Source organism: Mytilus edulis, chromosome 3 (genome assembly GCF_963676685.1).
Source record: "Mytilus edulis chromosome 3, xbMytEdul2.2, whole genome shotgun sequence".
NCBI classification, from domain to species: Eukaryota; Metazoa; Mollusca; class Bivalvia; order Mytilida; family Mytilidae; genus Mytilus; species Mytilus edulis.
Genome location: NC_092346.1, coordinates 83,313,449 through 83,336,171, shown reverse-complemented (window position 1 = coordinate 83,336,171; position 22,723 = coordinate 83,313,449). Strand labels below are relative to the sequence as shown.

The window sequence follows — 22,723 nt, the reverse complement described above, 5'->3', positions numbered from 1 at the left end:
TTTAAATTGCGCTACTGACTATAGTTCCGTAACTTTCTACCAGGCGTATGTATACACGAATCGTCGACAAGTGCGCACATTTTTTTAGATCAATAATTCTGGTATGTTCCAATCTGTCCTAAACTATTGACAACGAGTATATATTACATTTTCCCAAATTAACCCTTGGAAAAATATGTAAATAGATTTGTATTTCTTCAATTATTTTTTTTTGTATTATTTTTTTTTTATAAATAATATTCTTTACACCAGAAATTTTATTTATAAACAAGCGTATGAGTTCAGTAATGACTAGTATATTATATCACTTTCGGACACGCAAGACAAAAATGTATATTATACATGCACCTGATAGTTCAAAATGGAAAGTTATAAGTAACGGTCGTGTACACTGATCAATACCTACAGAAGTGAAACGATGCATGAACTTGCAAGCCCGCCGGACAGGAAATCGATTGAATACCTGGACGTGTCACCTTACACCCTTCCAATACCTTTGGGAGTAATACCTTTAGCCATGCTGGTGATCAGATAAGGGAAGATCCGAATTTATTTAAATAAAGTTTATTACTTGAAAGAATTATGAACGAATTAGATTTTCGAAAACAATTTCCACGGAACACTTATTTATCATTTTATGATTTGAACTTTGACTTTTTAACTAATTACAATATTATCAGTTTAAAAATAACAGACTATATGGTTATTTAAAAATATAAGACCATTTTCCGTATCAGGTTAGTCAGTCAGATAAAACAACCGTACGATTGACAAGATATCGACACGCAATTACGACTACATCGTTTACTGTAGTTTTGTTCCTTTGTGGTTTATTGACATATCGGGATTTTTCATCGGAGAAGGTGACAAGATGGCGGAGAGTAGAGAACTGATACTCAAAATTTAAAATCGATGGTGATCTCTTATTTAGCGGAATAAAACTTTAATATCTATAAATTTGAGCATTTTTATACAGAATGGACATAATATCAATTTTTGATTTTTTTGCGAAGTTTCCCTTTAAGGCATTTCTGCATCAAAACTGATTTGTGGTATGAGATTCTGTTCTCTACTGTCATCCTTCCAAGCTGTTTAAACAGTGGAGCTGATGATGAAAGTGGATCAGCATCTAAAATAAGTCTTGCAGCCCTTTTCTGCAATTTTATTATTCTGACTAGCTTATTTTTAGCACAACGAATCCAAATAATACAACAATAATCTATCAGTGGGAGAATGTAACCATTATAAAATAATTTTCTTAAATCAATATTTAGAAATTTCTTAATTTTAGAGAGTAAATAAAGTCTAGATGATATTGATGAACATAAGTAATTAATATGGCCTGTCCAGGATAGATTAGAGTCAATTCTAACACCTAAAAGTTTTTCAATTGATGATTTTTGAAGAATATTATTCTCAATCGTTAGAACTGGTTCTGCTTGATTTAAACACAACCTTTGTCTTGTACTTATAACCATACATTTCATCTTATCCGAAATAAGACATATACAGATGAAGTTTTAGTCTGTTTATTGGACGATAAGACAACTATCCCTAAAGACCAAAGAATGAAAATTATCTTATAAGACTAAAGGTCAAAGTGATTTATTACAGGTCACCATAAGGCTTACAATAATGAGCAAACTTCCACACTATTTTGTGGATGTACCAAATTATATTTGCAGGTCCATGTGAAGTTTGTTTTTAATTTTTTTGGTTAGTGTGGTCTGATGTACCATCTTACTTTTTTCGTATTGTTTATGTATGTCTTGCTTATAATGTATAAACAATCAGTTGTTTTTGCAATTCAGGGTGTAGAGAGAGTATTATCTACAAAGTATCTGTCAGTGAGTGTGATGAGAAAAATACTTCAAGCGTGTCTACAACAGTTCACTGATAAAGGTAGGAATCAGTTTGAATAATTTTAGTAAGTTCTAAAACTTACTAGTAGCTAATATTCATCCTATTAGCTAGACAGATTTTGACACTTGTTTTTCTTGAAATAATCTTTAAACTTTAAGCACTGGAATATTTTTTAGTTGTTGCAATTAACCTTAACTTTTGGTTTGATTTTTCCTCAAATTTTAGTCCATCATTATCACAATCAGTCAATTGCACATAATTCTTTAAAATAAGATATTTCTAAACTAGAGGAGACTTCTCTTAAACTAAATATAGGCAGGTTGAAAACATGGATTTGCTTATCCAATCTGATAATAATTTTAAATTTTTACATGTTAGTCTGTATCTTGTTTTCAGATTGTTTAGATATAGATAGTAAGATGTTTGTTAGATATAGCGAGTTAAAGGATGGATTACTACAGACATATCAAATGTTAGTAAAAAGTCACCAAGCTATAGTGGATCAAGAGAATAATCAGAGCAATGAGGTATATAATTAATGTTATATGTCAGGGCCAATATTGAAATCTTATTACTATAGTCTAAATGCTCATACTCTCCCAATAGAATTTGTTATTGCTTTAATTAGTTGTCTCATTGAAGCTATTTAAAATTTGTTTATAAGATAACTTTATGCAATAGTAAAGAATACTACATGTATGATGTCTTACCTTACATTACAAATGTATTTTCTCAAGCTTTATTACAAAGATTTGTATTGACTCAAAGTCTTATAACACACATTTAAACCCTTTTCATTACTCTTTTCTGGTTCTTGTTATTTTGGCAATGTGTCTAGGCATATAGTGTTTTACATGTTTGTTATTCTGAAATCAAAACGTTTTTGTGAATTTTTTATAATGCCTTTTAATGAAGCTACTTCGAATAGACAATGGAAAGTTGTTCTGTTGAAACTTTTTTGTATTGCCTGCCATTCTAGAGCTTATTTGGTAGAGAAGTGTATAATGATGACTTGCAGATCTTCAGGTAGACCAAGGTTTCGCTATACTCAAGTTTGAATTATCTTTTTAATGATCAACATTTGTCTTTCTAATTGACAGATCCTTACCATCCGACAAATACTTAATGAATCTACCAGATACGCCATATGAGACTCACCATAAACCCATGTGTTGGTAGTGTATGTCTCTGGTACATCTCCCCTTTGAATTGATTTCCCCCACATATACATTATGTGATGTGGCAGGAGGTGAGTCATACTAGCACATAATGCTTTTTCTTACTGTAGGATTTATATAAAAACTTTTTATTTTCCAGGAAATTCTTGAAAAATCACTTGATTTGTCTGGCTCTGAGGCCACACATATAGTCTCACAACTTGATCAGTATTACTCTACAAAGAATGGTGGGAATGGAGAAAAATCAGTGAAGCGTGTCAAATTTGAGGATGACAAAGAGGGTATGACACCAGCTGGTTTCCTAAACTGTTTCCAATGTCAGCCACACTTGGTTGAGCAGGATGCTAGTCAGCATGGAACATATGAATTGATGAGTAACTTATCAGATGATAAAAGAACAGATTTAGGTAGGAAATTACCATTATTTATACCAGGTATAGTGTATATATAAGCTTGTGAAATATCTCAGTGGTCAGTATAGTTGGTCATGATTTGATGGAATTATTTGATGAAAAAACGTCATTAAATAATTCAGTAACTTACAAGGACACTTATGTTACAATTTCTCAGGCATTTTTTACTTTAATTTGGCCTTTTGTATTGATGGCAAGGTGATTTGATCTATCGATATATATGATAGATTATATCACTCCTATTTTAGAAATAGGTGGTTTATCCCAAGTACCCAAGTATTCAACAAAACCAATAAAACAGAATTGTAGAAATGTTTGGAGTGAATATTATTGCAGAATGTTATATTTGAAGTTTTGAAGTATATAGAGAGTATTATGATAAAAATACATAACGAAAAATTCACATTTTAATCTTTATTAGTTAGACAATCTGATATTGGCTTATCACTGATCATGGATTTTCTTTGGAATGTAGCACAATTCTGATTTTTTTTCCTTACAGTGAAATTTTTGTTTGAGCTTTCTCTGAGAGACAACAAATCAGCCAATGAACTTGGTATTATTCTACAAGATAGCTCTCTGTCCCCAAAGTTGTTAATGGTAAGAAATAGATTATCTCTTTACAGTTTAAACAAAAATTAAGTATAAGATTTATATGTTATTATTTCATTTTGATTATAGTTTACTCTGCAAAAAGATGAATCTGTTCAACAGAAAGAGTAACGGGTAAAGTTGAATTCTGAAATGATCAATTGGGAAATAATTATATATATAATGTCACTTAAAAGTCTGTCTGGAATTCAAGGTAGAATGAACAATGACATAATAGAAAAACAAAGCATATGGTGTATGCATCCATGACACACAATCAGTACATGCATAGCCAAAAAAAAGCAAAAAAAAACAAAAATCAAAGGAACAGTGCTTTTATTGCTGTTCTTCATCTTAAAGTCAGTGTCGATATCTTATTTGTTTTAAACTATTGTTATCTGAATATGTTACAGCACATGTTGATATATTACTGGTTATCGTATGTTGAACCCTTGGTGATTTGTATACCTGCATTGTACCATATCATTAAAGTCATCACTGAATTGACAGGTAAATCTTAAACTTTGTATATAAACAGTCGAATGAATGGAGTTTTAGTCTTTAAAAATAAGAGAATTAATGAGATCATCAATTAATTTTTACTGATTTTAAAGATTTTAATGTGTATTTAAAATGAAACTTGATTTGAAATATGAAAATTATTATTTACTGTAAATTAAGGGAGCTGGGGTGTTTACATCTTCAACAAAAGATATTTCTTAAACTTGTGTTAAAGACTCAAATAAAAAATTGGGTCATTAGCTTTATTTTTATGAAAAATCCTGAAAACTCAGATTGTCCTATCAAATTCTATGTTATTATCTGCCCTTTATTTTGAAAGGATATTTCTTGAAATCTAAAATACACTCAACATCAGCAAATAGTTTGATAGATGAATCTTGAAATTTCAAGTATTAAATGTTTCTGTTGTATATTGATGATACCTGATGATATTCATCAGGTATCATCAATATACTCTTCAACTAAAACATGTATTTTTGCAACATGCCTAGATGCTCAGGAAATGACACCTAGGCTGCAATCCAACAACACACTCGTCTGTTATAAAAACAATGTGTAAAAGTATAGAATTGATGCTTTAATCTTTAACGACTTTTTTCTATAACAGACAAAGCTGAGGTGCTAGTAGAATGTGATAGTATCTCTCCTTGGTGGCAGAAGATTAGAGATACTTGTTGTCATAGCAACAATGCAGTAGCAGCATATTTACTTGGCCTTGCATGTAGATCTGTCGCTAAACAAATGGAATATAATCAAGTCAAAGCAAAGGTAAAGTAACTATATTTTTTGGAACAAATGTATTTTTGAATATTAAGCTGTTATTTTTTGCTGAATTATGTGGCAAAACTATGGAATATGAAGATCATAAACAATCTGATTGAGGAACTTACTCTGTGTATGGTTTTCTTACAAAGAGAGAAAGTAAGTCACCATATTGTTGGATGTAAGCAGGTGTGAACTCAAACCCTCTTATAAGATAGAATTTGTAATAAACTGAAGACTGTTGAATAGTGTCACTGTGGCTTCCTCCATCAATATAAACTGATATAACCAAGACTAAAGAGTGCCTAAAAAGGCATTTTAAACACCAACAATCCATCAATCAATCAATCAATCAATCAAATAGCGATTAAAATCTATCAGAATCATCTTTAGGATATTTAATTTAAAAGTATATGAATGATAAACAAACATTGGTGTGTTTTGGTTTTTGTGTTGTGGGTAACTGTCCTGTTGACATCCTACACTTATCCTCATATTGATGATGACAGTATGTGTTGATTGATTCGTTACTTATGTGAATTTGAGTTAGAAATGAAGTAATTTTGTTTGACAGGATCCTGATGCAGATACAGCATCAAATGAAGATCAGAGTCAGTGTAACTCTGTTGACTTACAGAGATGGGACCAGTTAGTCAAACAGTTAGAAGATGTGCTGTCTTTGTGTAATCTGTTAGGTCTACAAAGAGCAGACGACATGTCACAGCCTATTCCTGTGTCTGTTTCAAAGTTAATGGAGGGTGGAAGAGGTAAAATTTATAGTTATTCATGGGAGACTATTATCATTAATTACATAATTTAACAAAGCCATAATGTTTTACATACAAAGAAGAGCTTATCTTCCATCTTTTTTGTGAAGTAACAAAGTAGAAAACTTCAAACAATGAGAAATTGGAATTATTTTATTCAGTATACTATAACAGTAAGAAAAAGACTGGTCAGCTGAGAGAAATCAGAATCCTGTTTCGAACAGACTCTTTGTTTAGTCACTTATTTGGTATACTTTTACTTTCAATGTTCACTAATCATGTCAACTACAAAATGTCTATGTCACAATGACATGTTCTTATCCTGAATATTTATATAATATTTGCTGAGGGATATTATTTTTGAAGCAGTCATCAATGAATATGTTATGATTGTAGTGACAAAATTCTTCTTAAAAAAATTACAAAATTATTTATGAAAAAGCTATTGATTTAAGTTTAACATCGATTTTTTTAATGAGATCATGTCTTTAGAAGTTTTTTTATCATCTCAATTCAATACATTTACAATTTTGTCAGCCAGATAATAATTTTATGATGTTTATAGGTTCACTATCAGAGTTGGTTGCCAAATACATTGCCAAGACAGGTCTGCAGCCAAGTGATATCGTCAAGTTTGGTTTGTCTGATACTGTAGAGGTTGACCCTGGTAAAGAAGTCACAGAAACTGTCACAACACTGGACAAAATACAGGGTGAATACTAGACTTAATTAATTCTTATTCATAATAATGGGATGTAGGAAACTGAGTTTTGCTAATGGGTGTGTAGATTACATGTATATGTTGTGTACAAGTTATCATTGTGTACAAATTATAATTTGTACAAAAATATTGTACAAATTATAATTTGTATTTTGACTTTGTACAAATTATAATTTGTACAAAACATGCCTGTACAAATTACAATTTGTACAATATTTGACAAAAATTCACTTATAACTTGTACAATAATTTATAATATAGATTTTGGTGAAAAATTGCATTGACTCACATGATAAAATTGTAATTAATGACCACACAGTAAACCTTATTTACTAACATAATACACATTTTTTTACAAAACTGTAAAAGGTAGATTATTCTTCAAAATTTAAAAGAAAAGAAATGGAAAAATACACTGATTTTTTTTTCAAATATTAAGGCAAAAACTACTTTTCTGAACACTATCATTCAATATTATTGTTTAGATAGTTAATTTGATGATTATTCAGAAACTTTGTAAAAACCGTAATGTTTGTAAAAAAGGATATTTCTGGTCGTGAAAGATCGTGTACAGCATTGTTATGATCATGAAAAGGAATTTGAAAGATCTGTTGCTGCTTATTTGTTATTTCAAAAAGTCTGAGAAAACCATCAAATCTTTCTTCAAACAAGTGATAATTTATAACTGAGATAGGTATATCAAAAGTTTGAATCTACATGACTAATTCCGCTTCACTTCTGGTTGTGAATAGCTAGATTGATGGTTCAATGCCATCAGGTCTGATTATTTGATATTAATACTAAATCGACTAGTTTTCACATAACAACAACAGTCCGCTGTCCATTCTGCTTAAGTTTTATGTAATTTTTATACGACCGCAAAATTTGAAAAAATTTTCGTCGTATATTGCTATCACGTTGGCGTCGTCGTCGTCGGCGTCCGAATACTTTTAGTTTTCGCACTCTAACTAAAGTAAAGTGAATAGAAATCTATGAAATTTTAACACAAGGTTTATGACCACAAAAGAAAGGTTGGTATTGATTTTGGGAGTTTTGGTCCCAACATTTTAGGAATTAGGGGCCAAAAAGGGCCCAAATTAGCATTTTCTTGGTTTTCGCACTATAACTGTAGTTTAAGTTAATAGAAATCTATGAAATTTTGACACAAGGTTTATGACGACACAAGAAAGGTTGGGATTGATTTTGGGAGTTTTGGTTTTGAACATTTTAGGAATAAGGGGCCAAAAAAGGGCCCAAATAAGCATTATTCTTGGTTTTCGCACAATAACTTTAGTTTAAGTGAATAGAAATCAATGAAATTTAAACACAATGTTTATGACCACAAAAGGAAGGTTGGTATTGATTTTGGGAGTTTAGGTCCCAACAGTTTAGGAATTAGGGGCCAAAAAGGGACCCAAAAAAGCAGTTTTCTTGGTTTTTGCACCATAAGGTTAGTATAAGTAAATAGAAATCTATGAAATTTAAACACAAGGTTTATGACCATAAAAGGAAGGTTGGTATTGTTTTTTTGGAGTTTTGGTCCCAACAGTTTAGGAATAAGGGGCCCAAAGGGTCCAAAATTAAACTTTGTTTGATTTCATCAAAATGAATAATTGGGGTTCTTTGATATGCCGAATCTAACTGTGTATGTAGATTCTTAACTTTTGGTCCCTTTTCAAATTGGTCTACATTAAGGTCCAAAGGGTCCAAAATTAAACTTACTTTGATTTTGACAAAAAATGAATAGGTTGGGTTCTTTGATATGCTGAATCTAAAAATGTACTTAGATTCTTGATTATTGGCCCAGTTTTCAAGTTGGTCCAAATGGGGGTCCAAAATTAAACTTTGTTTGATTTCATCAAAAAGTGAATAAATGGGGTTCTTTGATATGCCAAATCTAATTGTGTATGTAGATTCTTCATTTTTATACGACCCCAAAATTTGAAAAAATTTTCGTCGTATATTGCTATCACGTTGGCGTTGTCGTCTGTGTCGTCGTCGTCGTCGTCTGAATACTTTTAGTTTTCGCACTCTAACTTAAGTAAAAGTGAATAGAAATCTATGAAATTTTATCACAAGGTTTATGACCACAAAAGAAAGGTTGGTATTGATTTTGGGAGTTTTGGTCCCAACATTTTAGGAATTAGGGGCCAAAAAGGGCCCAAATTAGCATTTTCTTGGTTTTTGCACTATAACTGTAGTTTAAGTTAATAGAAATCTATGAAATTTAGACACAAGGTTTATGACAACACAAGAAAGGTTGGGATTGATTTTGGGAGTTTTGGTTTCAACATTTTAGGAATTAGGGGCCAAAAAAGGGCCCAAATAAGCATTATTCTTGGTTTTCGCACAAACACTTTAGTTTAATAAAATTAACGGTACCAATTTTCTTGCACCAGATGCGCATTTCGACAATACATGTCTCTTCAGTGATGCTCGTGGCCAAAATATTTAAAACCCAAAGCTTATATAAAAGATGAAGAGCTATAATCCAAAAGGTCCAAAAAGTATAGCCAAATCCGTGAAAGGAATCAGAGCTTTGCATGAGGGAGATACATTCCTTAATTTAAAAATAATTTCTAATATTTTGTAACAGCAAATTTTAATAACACAAAAAATCCGTATTTTCATGCCAGTACCGAAGTACTGGCTACTGGGCTGGTGATACCCTCGGGGACTAATAGTCCACCAGCAGAGGCATCGACCCAGTGGTAGTAATAAAATTAACGGTACCAATTTTCTTGCACCAGATGCGCATTTCGACAATACATGTCTCTTCAGTGATGCTCGTGGCCAAAATATTTAAAACCCAAAGCTTATATAAAAGATGAAGAGCTATAATCCAAAAGGTCCAAAAAGTATAGCCAAATCCGTGAAAGGAATCAGAGCTTTGCATGAGGGAGATACATTCCTTAATTTAAAAATAATTTCTAATATTTTGTAACAGCAAATTTTAATAACACAAAAAATCCGTATTTTCATGCCAGTACCGAAGTACTGGCTACTGGGCTGGTGATACCCTCGGGGACTAATAGTCCACCAGCAGAGGCATCGACCCAGTGGTAGTAATAAAATTAACGGTACCAATTTTCTTGCACCAGATGCGCATTTCGACAATACATGTCTCTTCAGTGATGCTCGTGGCCAAAATATTTAAAACCCAAAGCTTATATAAAAGATGAAGAGCTATAATCCAAAAGGTCCAAAAAGTATAGCCAAATCCGTGAAAGGAATCAGAGCTTTGCATGAGGGAGATACATTCCTTAATTTAAAAATAATTTCTAATATTTTGTAACAGCAAATTTTAATAACACAAAAAATCCGTATTTTCATGCCAGTACCGAAGTACTGGCTACTGGGCTGGTGATACCCTGAATAGAAATCAATGAAATTTAAACACAATGTTTATGACCACAAAAGGAAGGTTGGTATTTATTTTGGGAGTTTAGGTCCCAACAGTTTAGGAATTAGGGGCCAAAAAGGGACCCAAAAAAGCAGTTTTCTTGGTTTTTGCACCATAAGGTTAGTATAAGTAAATAGAAATCTATGAAATATAAACACAAGGTTTATGACCATAAAAGGAAGTTTGGTATTGTTTTTTTGGAGTTTTGGTCCCAACAGTTTAGGAATAAGGGGCCCAAAGGGTCCAAAATTAAACTTTGTTTGATTTCATCAAAATTGAATAATTGGGGTTCTTTGATATGCCAAATCTAACTGTGTATGTAGATTCTTAACTTTTGGTCCCTTTTCAAATTGGTCTACATTAAGGTCCAAAGGGTCCAAAATTAAACTTACTTTGATTTTGACAAAACATTAATAGGTTGGGTTCTTTGATATGCTGAATCTAAAAATGTACTTAGATTATTGATTATTAGGGCCCCGCCGACGGCGGGTCGCCCTATAGTGATCAGTCTGTCCGTCCGTCCGTCTGTCCGTCCGTCTGTCCGTCCGTAACACTTTCGTGTCCGCTCCATATCTAGAGAACCGTTATGATTTCAGACTTAATACTTAACATGATTATTAACCAACACCAGAGGGTGTGTCATGTTGTATGTACAACTTCCTAGGTCAAAGGTCAAGGTCAAAAACTTTGGTTTCAGTTGACAACCCCGTGTCCTGTGGTGAAGATCGTGTCAGCTCCATATCTAGATAACCATTATGATTTCAAAGTTTATACTTGACATCCATTTTAACAACCACCAGAGGGTGTGTCATGATGTATGTACAACTTCCTAGGTCAAAGGTCAAGGTCAAAAACTTTGGTTTCGAGTTGACAATCCTGTGTCCTGTGGTGAAGATCGTGTCCGCTCCATATCTAGATAATCGTTATGATTTCAAAGTATATACTTGTCATACATTTTAACCACCACCAGAGGGCGTGTCATGATGTATGTACAACTTCCTAGGTCAAAGGTCAACGTCAAAAAAACTTTGGTTTCAGTTGACAACCCTGTGTCCTGTGGTGAAGATTGTGTCCGCTCTATATCTTAAAAACCGTTATGATTTCAAATATTATACTTGACATCTATTTTAACCAACACCAGAGGGTGTGTCATGATATATGTACCACTTCCTAGGTCAAAGGTCTGTCTGTCTGTTGGTCTGTCCATCGCTAACAAATTTGATCCACATTATATTTTGAGAGGACAGCTGTTATTATTTCATACTTTATACCTGACAAACATTTTCAACTTAACATATATATTAACCAACACAAGAGAATGTGTCAATGTATGCATCCTAGGTCTAAGATCAGTCTGTCGGTCTGTCCATCTGTTCGTTGTTCTTAACAAATTGTGTCCGCTCTACCTCTCGAGAACCATTAATATTTCATACTTTATACTTGGTGGGTCATAATATATTGAAGGCATAATTCTAAAAATATGTGACAAATATCAATTGGGCAGCACCTTTAAACATATTGTTCAAACATCAATCCATATATCCAGAAGTCACCTTAGAGTAGTAATCAATGAGTTCACATCATGCAGTCATATCACTATTATACTATGAAAGTAAGATGAGAATATTTATCAGTTTTAACTTAAAATCTTAGATCAAAATCACACATGAGACTATGTAATAACTTCAAATAATGCTTCATATCAGATTATCCATACAACTTATTTACCCCACGTTATTGACAGCGGGGCCCACAGAGATGGCTCCCATCTCAATGATATCTAGTTGGCCCAGTTTTCAAGTTGGTCCAAATCGGGGTGCAAAATTAAACTTTGTTTAATGTCATCAAAAATTGAATAAATGGGGTTCTTTGATATGCCAGATCTAACTGTGTATGTAGATTCTTCATTTTTGGTCTTGTTTTCAAATTGGTCTACATTAAAGTCCAAAGGGTCCAAAATTAAACTTAGTTTGATTTTAACAAAAATTGAAATCTTGGGGTTCTTTGATATGCTGAATCCAAACATGTACTTAGATTTTTGATTATGGGCCCAGTTTTCAAGTTGGTCCAAATCAGGATCTAAAATTATTATATTAAGTATTGTGCAATAGCAAGTCTTTTCAATTGCACAGTATTGCGCAATGGCAAGAAATATCTAATTACACAATATTGTGAAATAGCAATTTTTTTTTTAATTAGAGTTATCTTTCTTTGTCCAGAATAGTAAGCAAGAAATATCTAATTGCACAATATTGTGCAATTGCAAGATTTTTTTTAATTGGAGTTATCTTTCTTTGTCCAGAATCAACTTAAATCTTTGTTATATACAATATACAATGTATATTCACTTTTTACTACCAACTGATAAATTAAAATAATCTTTACCATTCAGTGATAACAAGCAGTTTTTTTACATCTTAATATTTTATGATGTATTTAAATGAGTAGTTATTGTTGCAAACTCCATTAGAAATTTTAATTGAGATTAGTTTTGGAATAAGGGAAAGGGGGATGTGATTAAAAAAATTGGGTTCAATTTTCTCATTTGAAATTTCATAAATAAAAAGAAAATTTCTTCAAACATTTTTTTGAGAGCATTAATATTCAACAGCATAGTGAATTGCTGTAAGAGAAAACCAAAATTTTAAGTTCATTGGAACACATTCATTCTGTGTCAGAAACCTATGCTGTGTCAACTATTTAATCACAATCCAAATTTAGAGCTGAATCCAGCTTGAATGTTGTGCCCATACTTGCCCCAACCATTCAGGGTTCAACCTCTGCTGTCGTATAAAGCTACGCCCTGCGGAGCATCTGGTTAAAGTTTAGATTGTCCTATCTGATTTCCATTAATTTTTATGCATAGTCATATCTAAAACAAAGATCCTTGTGTTTTTTTTGGTGCAAAAAATGGGAAAAAAACATTAATTAAAAAAGTCGGAAAAACAACTGACATATTCCTGATCTGGCATAGGCATCCCTTAGTAAATGGAGGGTTTAATGTCGCTTTCTTTCTAGCGTATACGCCCATTTGTATGACAGTTGTGTTAAATGTTGAGGGTAGCAATGCAAACAGACATACTAATGGTTAATGTGGTCATATCTGGAATCCAGCAGCATATATCACAGACATACAATTTTTTTATACTTTTTATACGTTCAGGTATTTTACATCCAATTTTTTATGGAAATATTCTTTATAAAGCACAAAGGTGTCAGTATTCACCTCAGAAACTTACAAAACCTTTAAATAGACTGATTAAGAAGGGATATAATTACGATACTGTTGTCAAGTCATTAAAGATTGCATATTTTGGCGTTAATATTGAGTCACTGATAAGGTCTTTGCGTCGGAACTAAAGACATTTATTCTAAAAACAGTTGTTGGCATGACACGGGTTATGTTCTTCTCATATATGTTATGATGGTATGATACTAAACCCCTAACGGGAAGGATTGTGCCTGAGGTTCATATGATGAAATCATAATCTTTCAGTCAGTTTAATTGAAGTCTGGAGCTGGCATGTCAGTTAACTGCTAGTAGTCTGTTGTTATTTATGTATTATTGTCATTTTGTTTATTTTCTTTGGTTACATCTTCTGACATCAGACTCGGACTTCTCTTGAACTGAATTTTAATGTGCGTATTGTTATGCGTTTATTTTTCTACATTGGTTAGAGGTATAGGGGGAGGGTTGAGATCTCACAAACATGTTTAACCCCGCCGCATTTTTGCGCCTGTCCCAAGTCAGGAGCCTCTGGCCTTTGTTAGTCTTGTATTATTTTTATATTAGTTTCTTGTGTACAATTTGGAAATTAGTATGGCGTTCATTATCACTGAACTAGTATATATTTGTTTAGGGGCCAGCTGAAGGACGCCTCCGGGTGCGGGAATTTCTCGCTACATTGAAGACCTGTTGGTGACCTTCTGCTGTTGTTTTTTTTATTTTGGTCGGGTTGTTGTCTCTTTGACACATTCCCCATTTCCATTCTCAATTTTAATTGAACTCAATTTGACTTTCAAACACATTTATAATTAAGGTAGATTCATGGTATACCGCCATCTTAGATTGTACAATCCAAGTACAAAATCAGTCTAGCTATTTGCACAAATCTGCAAATTTGTCAACAGATTTGAAATTTATTGGTAAGACAGATTATTTATATGAAGAAAACTTGGTGATTTATGTAGACCTCAAAAAATAGGATCACCTGCTTACAGAAATGATCAAAAAACTTTTTGAATTTTGTAACAAAGGTTTACTGTGTGGTCATTTGATAGCAATTCTATAATGTGAATCAATGTTTCTTTTCACCAAAATCCATATTTTAAATTATTGGTCAAGTTGTAAGTGAATTTTTGTCAATTTCTGTAATTTTGTACAATTTGTACAAAGTCAAAATACAAATTATAATTTGTACAATATTTTTGTACAAATTATAATTTGTACAAAATGATAACTTGTACACAGCATATACATTAAGACTTACCCTGACTATCAATAAATGTGTGGAATCTGAAATCAAACGACAAAAATAACAAGTGAAACAAACATCAATGAGGTAAAATTTTATAAACCCAGGCTTATTATAAAACTTGATTCAGATAGTGTTATGGTAAGCTACTACAATGTAAATACGTTTACAGATGTTGATTGAGAGAAATCTGTAAATAATTCATCAGATAAAGTTGCCAGTCGAAATATTCTTTTAAAAACTATTGTTTCTTTCAGGTTGTTTAGAGATTTTACAGCAGAGATTTGTCCACAGTTTAGACAATGATGTTTTGTATGCCAATACATCATGGGAAAATGCTGTGTATTGGTACAATGAACCAGAGGTACAATTACTTATTGATTTAAACAAAGTGGTCCCAATAAACCCTTTAACAAACCACAACCTTCATAAAAAAAAAGATGTGGTATGTTGCTGATGAGAAAGCTCTCCATTAGACACCAAATAACATAGAAGTTTGGAACTATATATCGCCATACTGTCTTCAACAAGGAAAAACATCATACAGCAACGAAAGCATTACAAGGCCAGGAAATGTCATATGTAAAGCAATTCAAATGAAATAACCACAACCTGATTTTTGTACAAAACAATGAAATATAATATACTATAAAAAATGACAACCAATGAATTTCAGGCTCCTAACTTGAACAGGCCCATACAGAATTCTTGTTCTATATATAGCATGTATTGCACACTGTATATTATTTTTACAGCTTTCAAAGTATACAAGAGCCTGTTACCATCATGGAAGAGCCTGAAAATATTATTTCAAAAGTTTTTCTGTCACAATCGTAAATTGGTTTATGTATTTGCATGTGTCTAAGTTAAATCTCTCTTAACATCTCTTTGTAAATGGGTAAACATCTGAATTTGCCATCTTTGTTCTCTCACTTACGGTAGCCTAAACCAAATGTTATAAAACTTATACACAATGCTTATAACCACAAAATACAGATCAAGTTTGAATTTTGGTTGTGTTACTTTTACTCCTCTAGAGTTATGCCCCTTTACAAATGGAATAAATTGCTGAATTTTCTGTTTCCATTCCATGTTATGAAACTTAAATACAGTACTTATTACCACAAAATTCTAATCAAGTACAATATTTGGTAGCATCACTTTTACTGTGTTTATGTTATGTTACATCATAACTGTATATGATGTGCATGCTGGATTATCATCTATGTCTCATGGATATATTCAATATATTTGGACATTACCCATTTATTTGTTTTTATTTTTAAAATTATATGGTGTAACATGTTACCTTTGAAAATTTGAAATTAAACACCAGTTGTAAATTTGTATTTGTAGTTGGTGCAGAATTTGAAGCTTTCTTCTGAGTATCTAAAGCTAGTACAGAATGCTGTTCTCCAGCATGGTAAGTATGGTTTGATATACCTGACTGTGTTAAAGTGTTCAAAATGTAGCTTAGTTTGTAAACTTTGTACTTGTTCCAGATTGTTTAAGATAACAATAATCAATGTTATGTTAACATAAAAGAGGGACGAAAGATACAAGAGGAAGAGTAAAACTCATAAATTGGAAATAAACTGACAACGTCATGGCTAAAAATGAAAAGACAAACATCTATTCTACCTCTAGTCTGATACTGATATTCATTGTAATGTATATATTGACTTACAGTAGCTTTCTATTTTTAATTTTTTATTGTAAGTAGATTATATTTTTAAGTAGAAAGAAATATTTACCGTTGTTAAATGTAAGAAACAAAGATTGTTCCTGTGCTCTCAGTTAGTTTTAACTTTTAAATATAATCCCATGTTTTTTTTCTTTTTTGCTTTATAACTTAATTGATTATTACAGGAGTAGGAGCTATGATGTGGAGTATGTTCATCTCTAAAAGATTCCAATCAGCTGCACTATTAATGGAAAAGGTAAGATTTAAAATTCATATTACTTGGAGACCTGATAATCAATCTTGTAGGAAAGGTCTTTCATTTTTCCAAATTTTTTAGTATTGTTTCAAAAGGTCATTTGAGAAAAATTGAATCCATAGAGATAATATGACTTGAATAACTTGAAATGACTTCTTTCTAGTTTGATATATTGAGACCTTCAACTATGACTTCATCTGGACTTATCATCTCTAATTGGTGATGTATTCCAAGCTCAATTAGATTTGCTCTTTCTTTCAAGATGCTGTTGTTATTTTGATCTTTGACATAAGAATTGAAAAACAAATTTAAATAAATGCCTTTGATTTTAGAAAAAAACAGTTGAAAATCCAATGTTATGATATTTTGTAGGTTGGAAAAATACCAAAGGATAGGTTAACTAGAAAGGTTAGTGCATTTAATATTGTTGATATTTATTTGTCTACAGACTTTTTGAGTGCCATTTACTCTTTAGAAAGAAATATTCCAAATACTTTCTGTTTCCTGATATATGTTACTTTTTATAAATTTTCACATTTGAAAGCTTTTTAAACATGGCTTTAATCACCCTTGCGATGCAGTGTCAAATTATCTGCACGGGACGTTTGCGCTTTTTCATAGGACATTTGCGCTTTTTTTTGTGGACACTTGCGCTTCAAAACATAGGACATTTGCGCTTTTTAAAAATGGACATTTGCGCTTTTACATAGGACATTTGCGCTTTTTTTATAAATATCTATGACTTCCCTCCTCTTTTATCCGGGCTTTAAAAGTTTAAAATTCATTTCATAGCACATTATTGTGTTTAAAAGTTTATTACGTAGTTAAAAGTAAACATTTTTAAGAAATAAAATCAAGTACTGTCATCACAATTACAGGTCAGTTTTAGCTTGATACTTGAAGCCCAATGAGTGAACAAATTTATCCTTGTTATCTGTCCTGATTGGTATTTCTCAAATAAATGATCTAGTTTCTCCTTCCCACTTCAGTTGTACATTCCTTGTACTCTTTAGAGAGTCCTTATGTTTGATTTTTTCTCCACCAGCTTGGGACAGATTGAAACGGCAGCACTGCAAGAGAGCTGATGGAAATAAACTTCTAACAACAAACATAACCTGGTCTAGTCTCTATACCTTTAAATTCCATGATCAAGACTGTGTATAAAATGTGAACTAACTAATGACAAATATAAGTTAAATTTATTTACGTAATGATAACTTCTCATTAAGATTACAGGTAGTTGACTATAGGTAAAAGCGCAAATGTCCGATCAATTTAATACAGGTGAATCAAAAAGCTGTTTTACATGGTAAGGTTCATTATGATATTCAGTATGTCTAAGTGAACGTTCATTCATATCTGTTTAAGTTTTGGTTTTAGGTATCATATAAATTTGTGGACACATAAACTTAAAACTAACTCATAAAATGATAATGAAAAAGAATGAATATGGTGTATCAATTCATAACACAAAATCACTACAAGCACATGAAAAAAAACATTAGCAAAGGCACAAAACTTTTATTGTTGCTCTTCATCATAAAGTCACATGCTTATTATGATGTGAACTTTAAAAATGAATATCATATTAGGTTTAAGAACATGGATATATGATTGAAGCAGATCATTTTATCATATGGACACAAATTATATACTCCCACTTAAAATTGTGGAAGTATGTGCTTTATTTTCTTGTTGGAATTTCAGGAGATTGGAATAAGTGAGGGTAAAATGGTTGACTTTATGGAAGCTGTGACAGAATTCCTGGACATATTGATGGAGGTAACTTGTTTGTAGCTTCATTATCACATTGATTTGATTTAAAACCAGTATTTTGCTATGAACGAATAAACCTTATGTTATAATGCTTTTATTATGGCCGTATAGATTACAGCTTTATTTAATTTATGACTTGTAAACATTTTGTCAGTGGCAATATGAGTAACTGTTATTGTGGTTTTAGTTTTTTTGTTAGAACCAATTTTCCTGATTAAGGAAATATTCAATTGTATTGAACATTTGATTTCATGTTTTTGTCAGTCTGAAAATTGCTTTGGTTTAACCCTTACCATGCGGTACCCGTCTTTTGACGGGCGGACCCTAATAACCGTTATTTGGCTCCAATGGCGTTCCATACTTTTAGAAGTCCACTTTATGATACTTATTTTAAAAGTTATGCATGTTCCGTCAACCTGAGGCTATCCATATTCACGTTTCTCATGTATTAGTAGCATTTTGAGCACAAATACGGACTTGGAAAATTGAAATTGGCTAAAACTCGGTTTTCTGGAGGGGTAGGCTTTACATCTGTATCTTACACAAGAAGTTCAGAGGCATAAAACTGGCAAAGATAGTGCAAACCCACAGCCATATAACTACTGATCATTATTATTATTGAAATACGCATAGGAAACAACTACTTCCGGTTTTGGGTCCATTCGAAGTCAAAAATCGGCAAAAATCGTGAAATTCGGTATTTTGGGTCAAAATGACCTTCTGTAGACTGATGAATCAAGATCAGATTCACTCTGTTGGGGTCAATTTGTTCACTAGGGTCCACTCTACACGCAGGCTACAGCTGGATACCTTAACCAGCAACCCTGGGTCTTCTGGGTCAAGAGAAGGGGTGAAAAATCGGAAAAATTGACGCTTTTTGCATCTGTTGACCCACTTTGGGGCAAATTCCCGCCAAAAAAATCATACAGGTCTTCTGTCTTCTGAAATATAAAGCTTTAAACAAATAGTTTACGCCACCTGATAGTAATACCTATGTCTCGCATACTGCAACTTTCGTCGCAGGCGAGACAAAATTTGCAATTATATGTAATTATATCGAGATAACGAAATAAATATATCGATATAACGATTTAAATATCGAGATAACGAGATAAATATATCGAGATAACATAATAAATATATCGAGATAAGATAATAAATATATCGATATAACGATTTAAATATCGAGATTACGATATAATTATATCGAGATAACGAAATAAATATTCATCGAGCTAACGATATAAATATATCGAGATAACGATTTAATTATATCAAAATAACGATTTAATTATATCGAAATAACGATATATATATTGAGATAACGAAATAATTTTATTTTTTTGTAGGTCCCCTATGGGCTTCTGTAGTAACACTACGAAATTCTTACTGTTGTTGAACTAATTTGCGGACCGGATTCTGGATAGGGAGATATTTGTTTCACGGATATTTGTCGAATAACAAGAGAGAGTTAATACGAATTTTTCTACAGGTACCCGGCCATTATTGCTACTTTGGAAATTAATATACATTGTACACAACCCGGGGATATATATGGAAGTGTTTAACGACCTTGACTGGCTTTTCAGCCCTCGCACGGTCGGGAACCCGGGGAACATAACTATATACACTTTTATGTATGCATTTTTTAAATATTTAAAAATAATTATATTCTTGGCGTTGTTATTTTACTTAAATGGCACTGGATATTCTGACACAGGAACGTAACAATAAGAATAAAATTATTGTTACATTCGCGACTAAAATTCGGAGTACATTGTCGGGCAATGATCCGATATTTTTCGTGTGTAATAATAATTTTAATAAAATAATTACACAAATATGTTCAATACAGTGTTTGAAAAGAAATTATACCTCGCAGGTACTATTGTGACAGTTGAAAGGACATTGGCAAACTAAAACAACCTGTAAAATCTGACAATATTAAAACAAAACGATCCTTTTTTTTCACAAAAAAAATATTATATACTCCGATCCGATCCCTAAAATAGAGAAACTTCTGAAAAAGGTGGTTGACAGCCTCCGATATGCATTACAGTGATTCCCTATATACAATTTACACAATGCTTGTGTCAGAACCGGATAGTATGTAATACTATTTGCTACTATGGGGGTGTTGAGACCATATAAAAAAGTATGCGTGTTTCTGGTATCAGCCTACCTTCTCTCGTTTTTGATGCCTACCCTAGCCTTTTTATGAACGAACAGAGGACGTGGTTGTAAGGGGTAGAGAGGCAGGAGGTTGGATCTTCAGGGATAAAATACCCTTGTCCACCCCCTGATAAATGTCATAAGAGTTAAGACATTTACTTTAACATATTGGTATATATTCTGTTTTCATTCAAACCCGCCATTTAATGTTTTCAATGGCTACAGTTGGGCGTGATTTCCACTGGTTTCAATCAAAAAAACTGTCAATTGTAAAAAAAAAATGTCTCTCCATCCTGAAACCGTTCTATCAGGGGGTGGCTAGGGGGTGTCGAATTTTTACATTTTTAATTTTACTCCGTTTTTTCGCCCGTTTTCTCCCCGCTCCACGTCCCTTTTGCCCCGCTTCCCGCCCCTTCTACCCCGGCTTCCCGCCCCTTTGGTCACCGCTTCCCACCCCTCTACCCCCGTCCCCCGGTCCACCCTCTTCCGGCCGTCCCATTCACCCCGATTCCTGTCCCTCACTCCCGGGTTCCCGTCTCATCCACTCCTGGTTCCCCGTCCACTGTCTCCCGGTTCCCGCCCTATATCTCCCGGGTTCCGGCCCTGTATGAGAGAGAGATGATTTTTAACGGAGTATTACCGACTATTGACCCTTCGGACCATTGACCCTTCGGACCATTGACCCTTCGGACTATTGACCCTTCGGACCATTGACCCTTCGGACTATTGACCCTTCGGACTATTGACCTTTCGGACCAACGAACTGATCCCATATACCATACATTCATATAACTATGCACTCTACAGAAGGATTTATGTGGTCAACTATACACAGTACACAACCCTTCTTTTCTAAATAAATAATCTAAAAATAACATAAGTATGAAAGATTTCAATGCCAATTTTTGAAACAGCTATACTTACTATGCACACACATTTGCCTTCTATCAGAAAAAGAGTTGCAATGAATTTAGAATCAAATTGGAGGGGACAAGCACCAACTTCTTTGAGAAGTATTTTGCACACATTTTAGTTAGCGTTCTTGTTTAGGGAAAATAATTTCCTAATCATCAACCTACGACCAAATCATTTCTAAAACAACAATTATGTTTAGATTGAAGTACACATTGATTTAATGTAAACAAAACAAATATTTTTATGCCATGTCAGAAAAAAAATCGATCACAACTGCTTGGTTAGTTCCTATATCCGCTGTACCGATGATACACAGTGTTAAAGGCACTTCAAAATTATATAAAAGGCTTTCTGCATATAGTTTATATTGAATCTCTTAATCAAGCAGTAGTGCTATTATTCAGAGAAGAAATTAAGAATTATATTTATCTCAATGTTAATTGTTATTTAGGTATAAATGTGCTGTCTTATTTTAAATCATCATCTGCAATGTCAATACACTTGATATATAAGAGATATATAATACACTCTTTTAGTAATTTTTTAAACTCAAACTCTTTCCTTTAGACAAAGGTAATATGAAGTAACTGTATGATGTAGTGTTATCTCCCCTTTCTTAGAATCTTGAAAGTGAATGATAAAATTAAAAACATGACAAATGAAATTATAAATGGCTGTGTTTGATTAGAGTTATTTTAAATCTTACTGACTGTTTATATATTATCTGTTTTATTATTGTAATGCTGTATATTGTGTTCATACTATCTTGTAGTTCAGATTAATATGCATGCTTATCCCCTCATGTAAAGCATGTTCCAATTAAATATTTTCTGTAGTAGACAATGCTATAGTTGGAATCAAAATTGGTCACATAATATTTATGAAATATTAGTACTTATTATATTAATTTGAACTAACTTAGTTTAAAAGTCTTTCCCAGAGACCAAATGATATAAAATACAACAACTAGAGGTCACTGTATGGTCTTTTACAATTATAGAGACTCATGAAAAAAGCTATAAAAAGACTGTGACATAACAAAATGTAAAACAATTCAAATGAGAAAAAAACAATAGTTTGATTTATATACAAAACAATAAATAAAAAACAAAAAATAGGTTATACTGTCCCTTTCCTTACAATATTGTGTTGCATATTGAATCGTTTCTCTTAGTCATAATGTCTTGATAAACAAATATGATGTTTAATTCATGCCTTTATAAAT

General features: G+C 32.5%; 1 protein-coding gene across 1 annotated transcript in view; it reads left to right on the top strand.

Annotated features, from left to right (window-relative positions):
* LOC139514555 (rab3 GTPase-activating protein non-catalytic subunit-like) overlaps positions 1–22,723 on the top strand; it is a 56,079-nt gene that overhangs the window by 27,006 nt on the left and 6,350 nt on the right. The window contains exons 17-29 of the mRNA XM_071303932.1: positions 1,812–1,902; positions 2,260–2,390; positions 3,181–3,448; positions 3,957–4,054; positions 4,459–4,555; positions 5,175–5,335; positions 5,904–6,096; positions 6,662–6,808; positions 14,953–15,059; positions 16,052–16,118; positions 16,565–16,635; positions 17,008–17,043; positions 18,343–18,417. Coding sequence (XP_071160033.1) covers positions 1,812–1,902; positions 2,260–2,390; positions 3,181–3,448; positions 3,957–4,054; positions 4,459–4,555; positions 5,175–5,335; positions 5,904–6,096; positions 6,662–6,808; positions 14,953–15,059; positions 16,052–16,118; positions 16,565–16,635; positions 17,008–17,043; positions 18,343–18,417 — 1,542 coding nt within the window. The remainder of the gene's footprint in view (positions 1–1,811; positions 1,903–2,259; positions 2,391–3,180; positions 3,449–3,956; positions 4,055–4,458; positions 4,556–5,174; positions 5,336–5,903; positions 6,097–6,661; positions 6,809–14,952; positions 15,060–16,051; positions 16,119–16,564; positions 16,636–17,007; positions 17,044–18,342; positions 18,418–22,723) is intronic.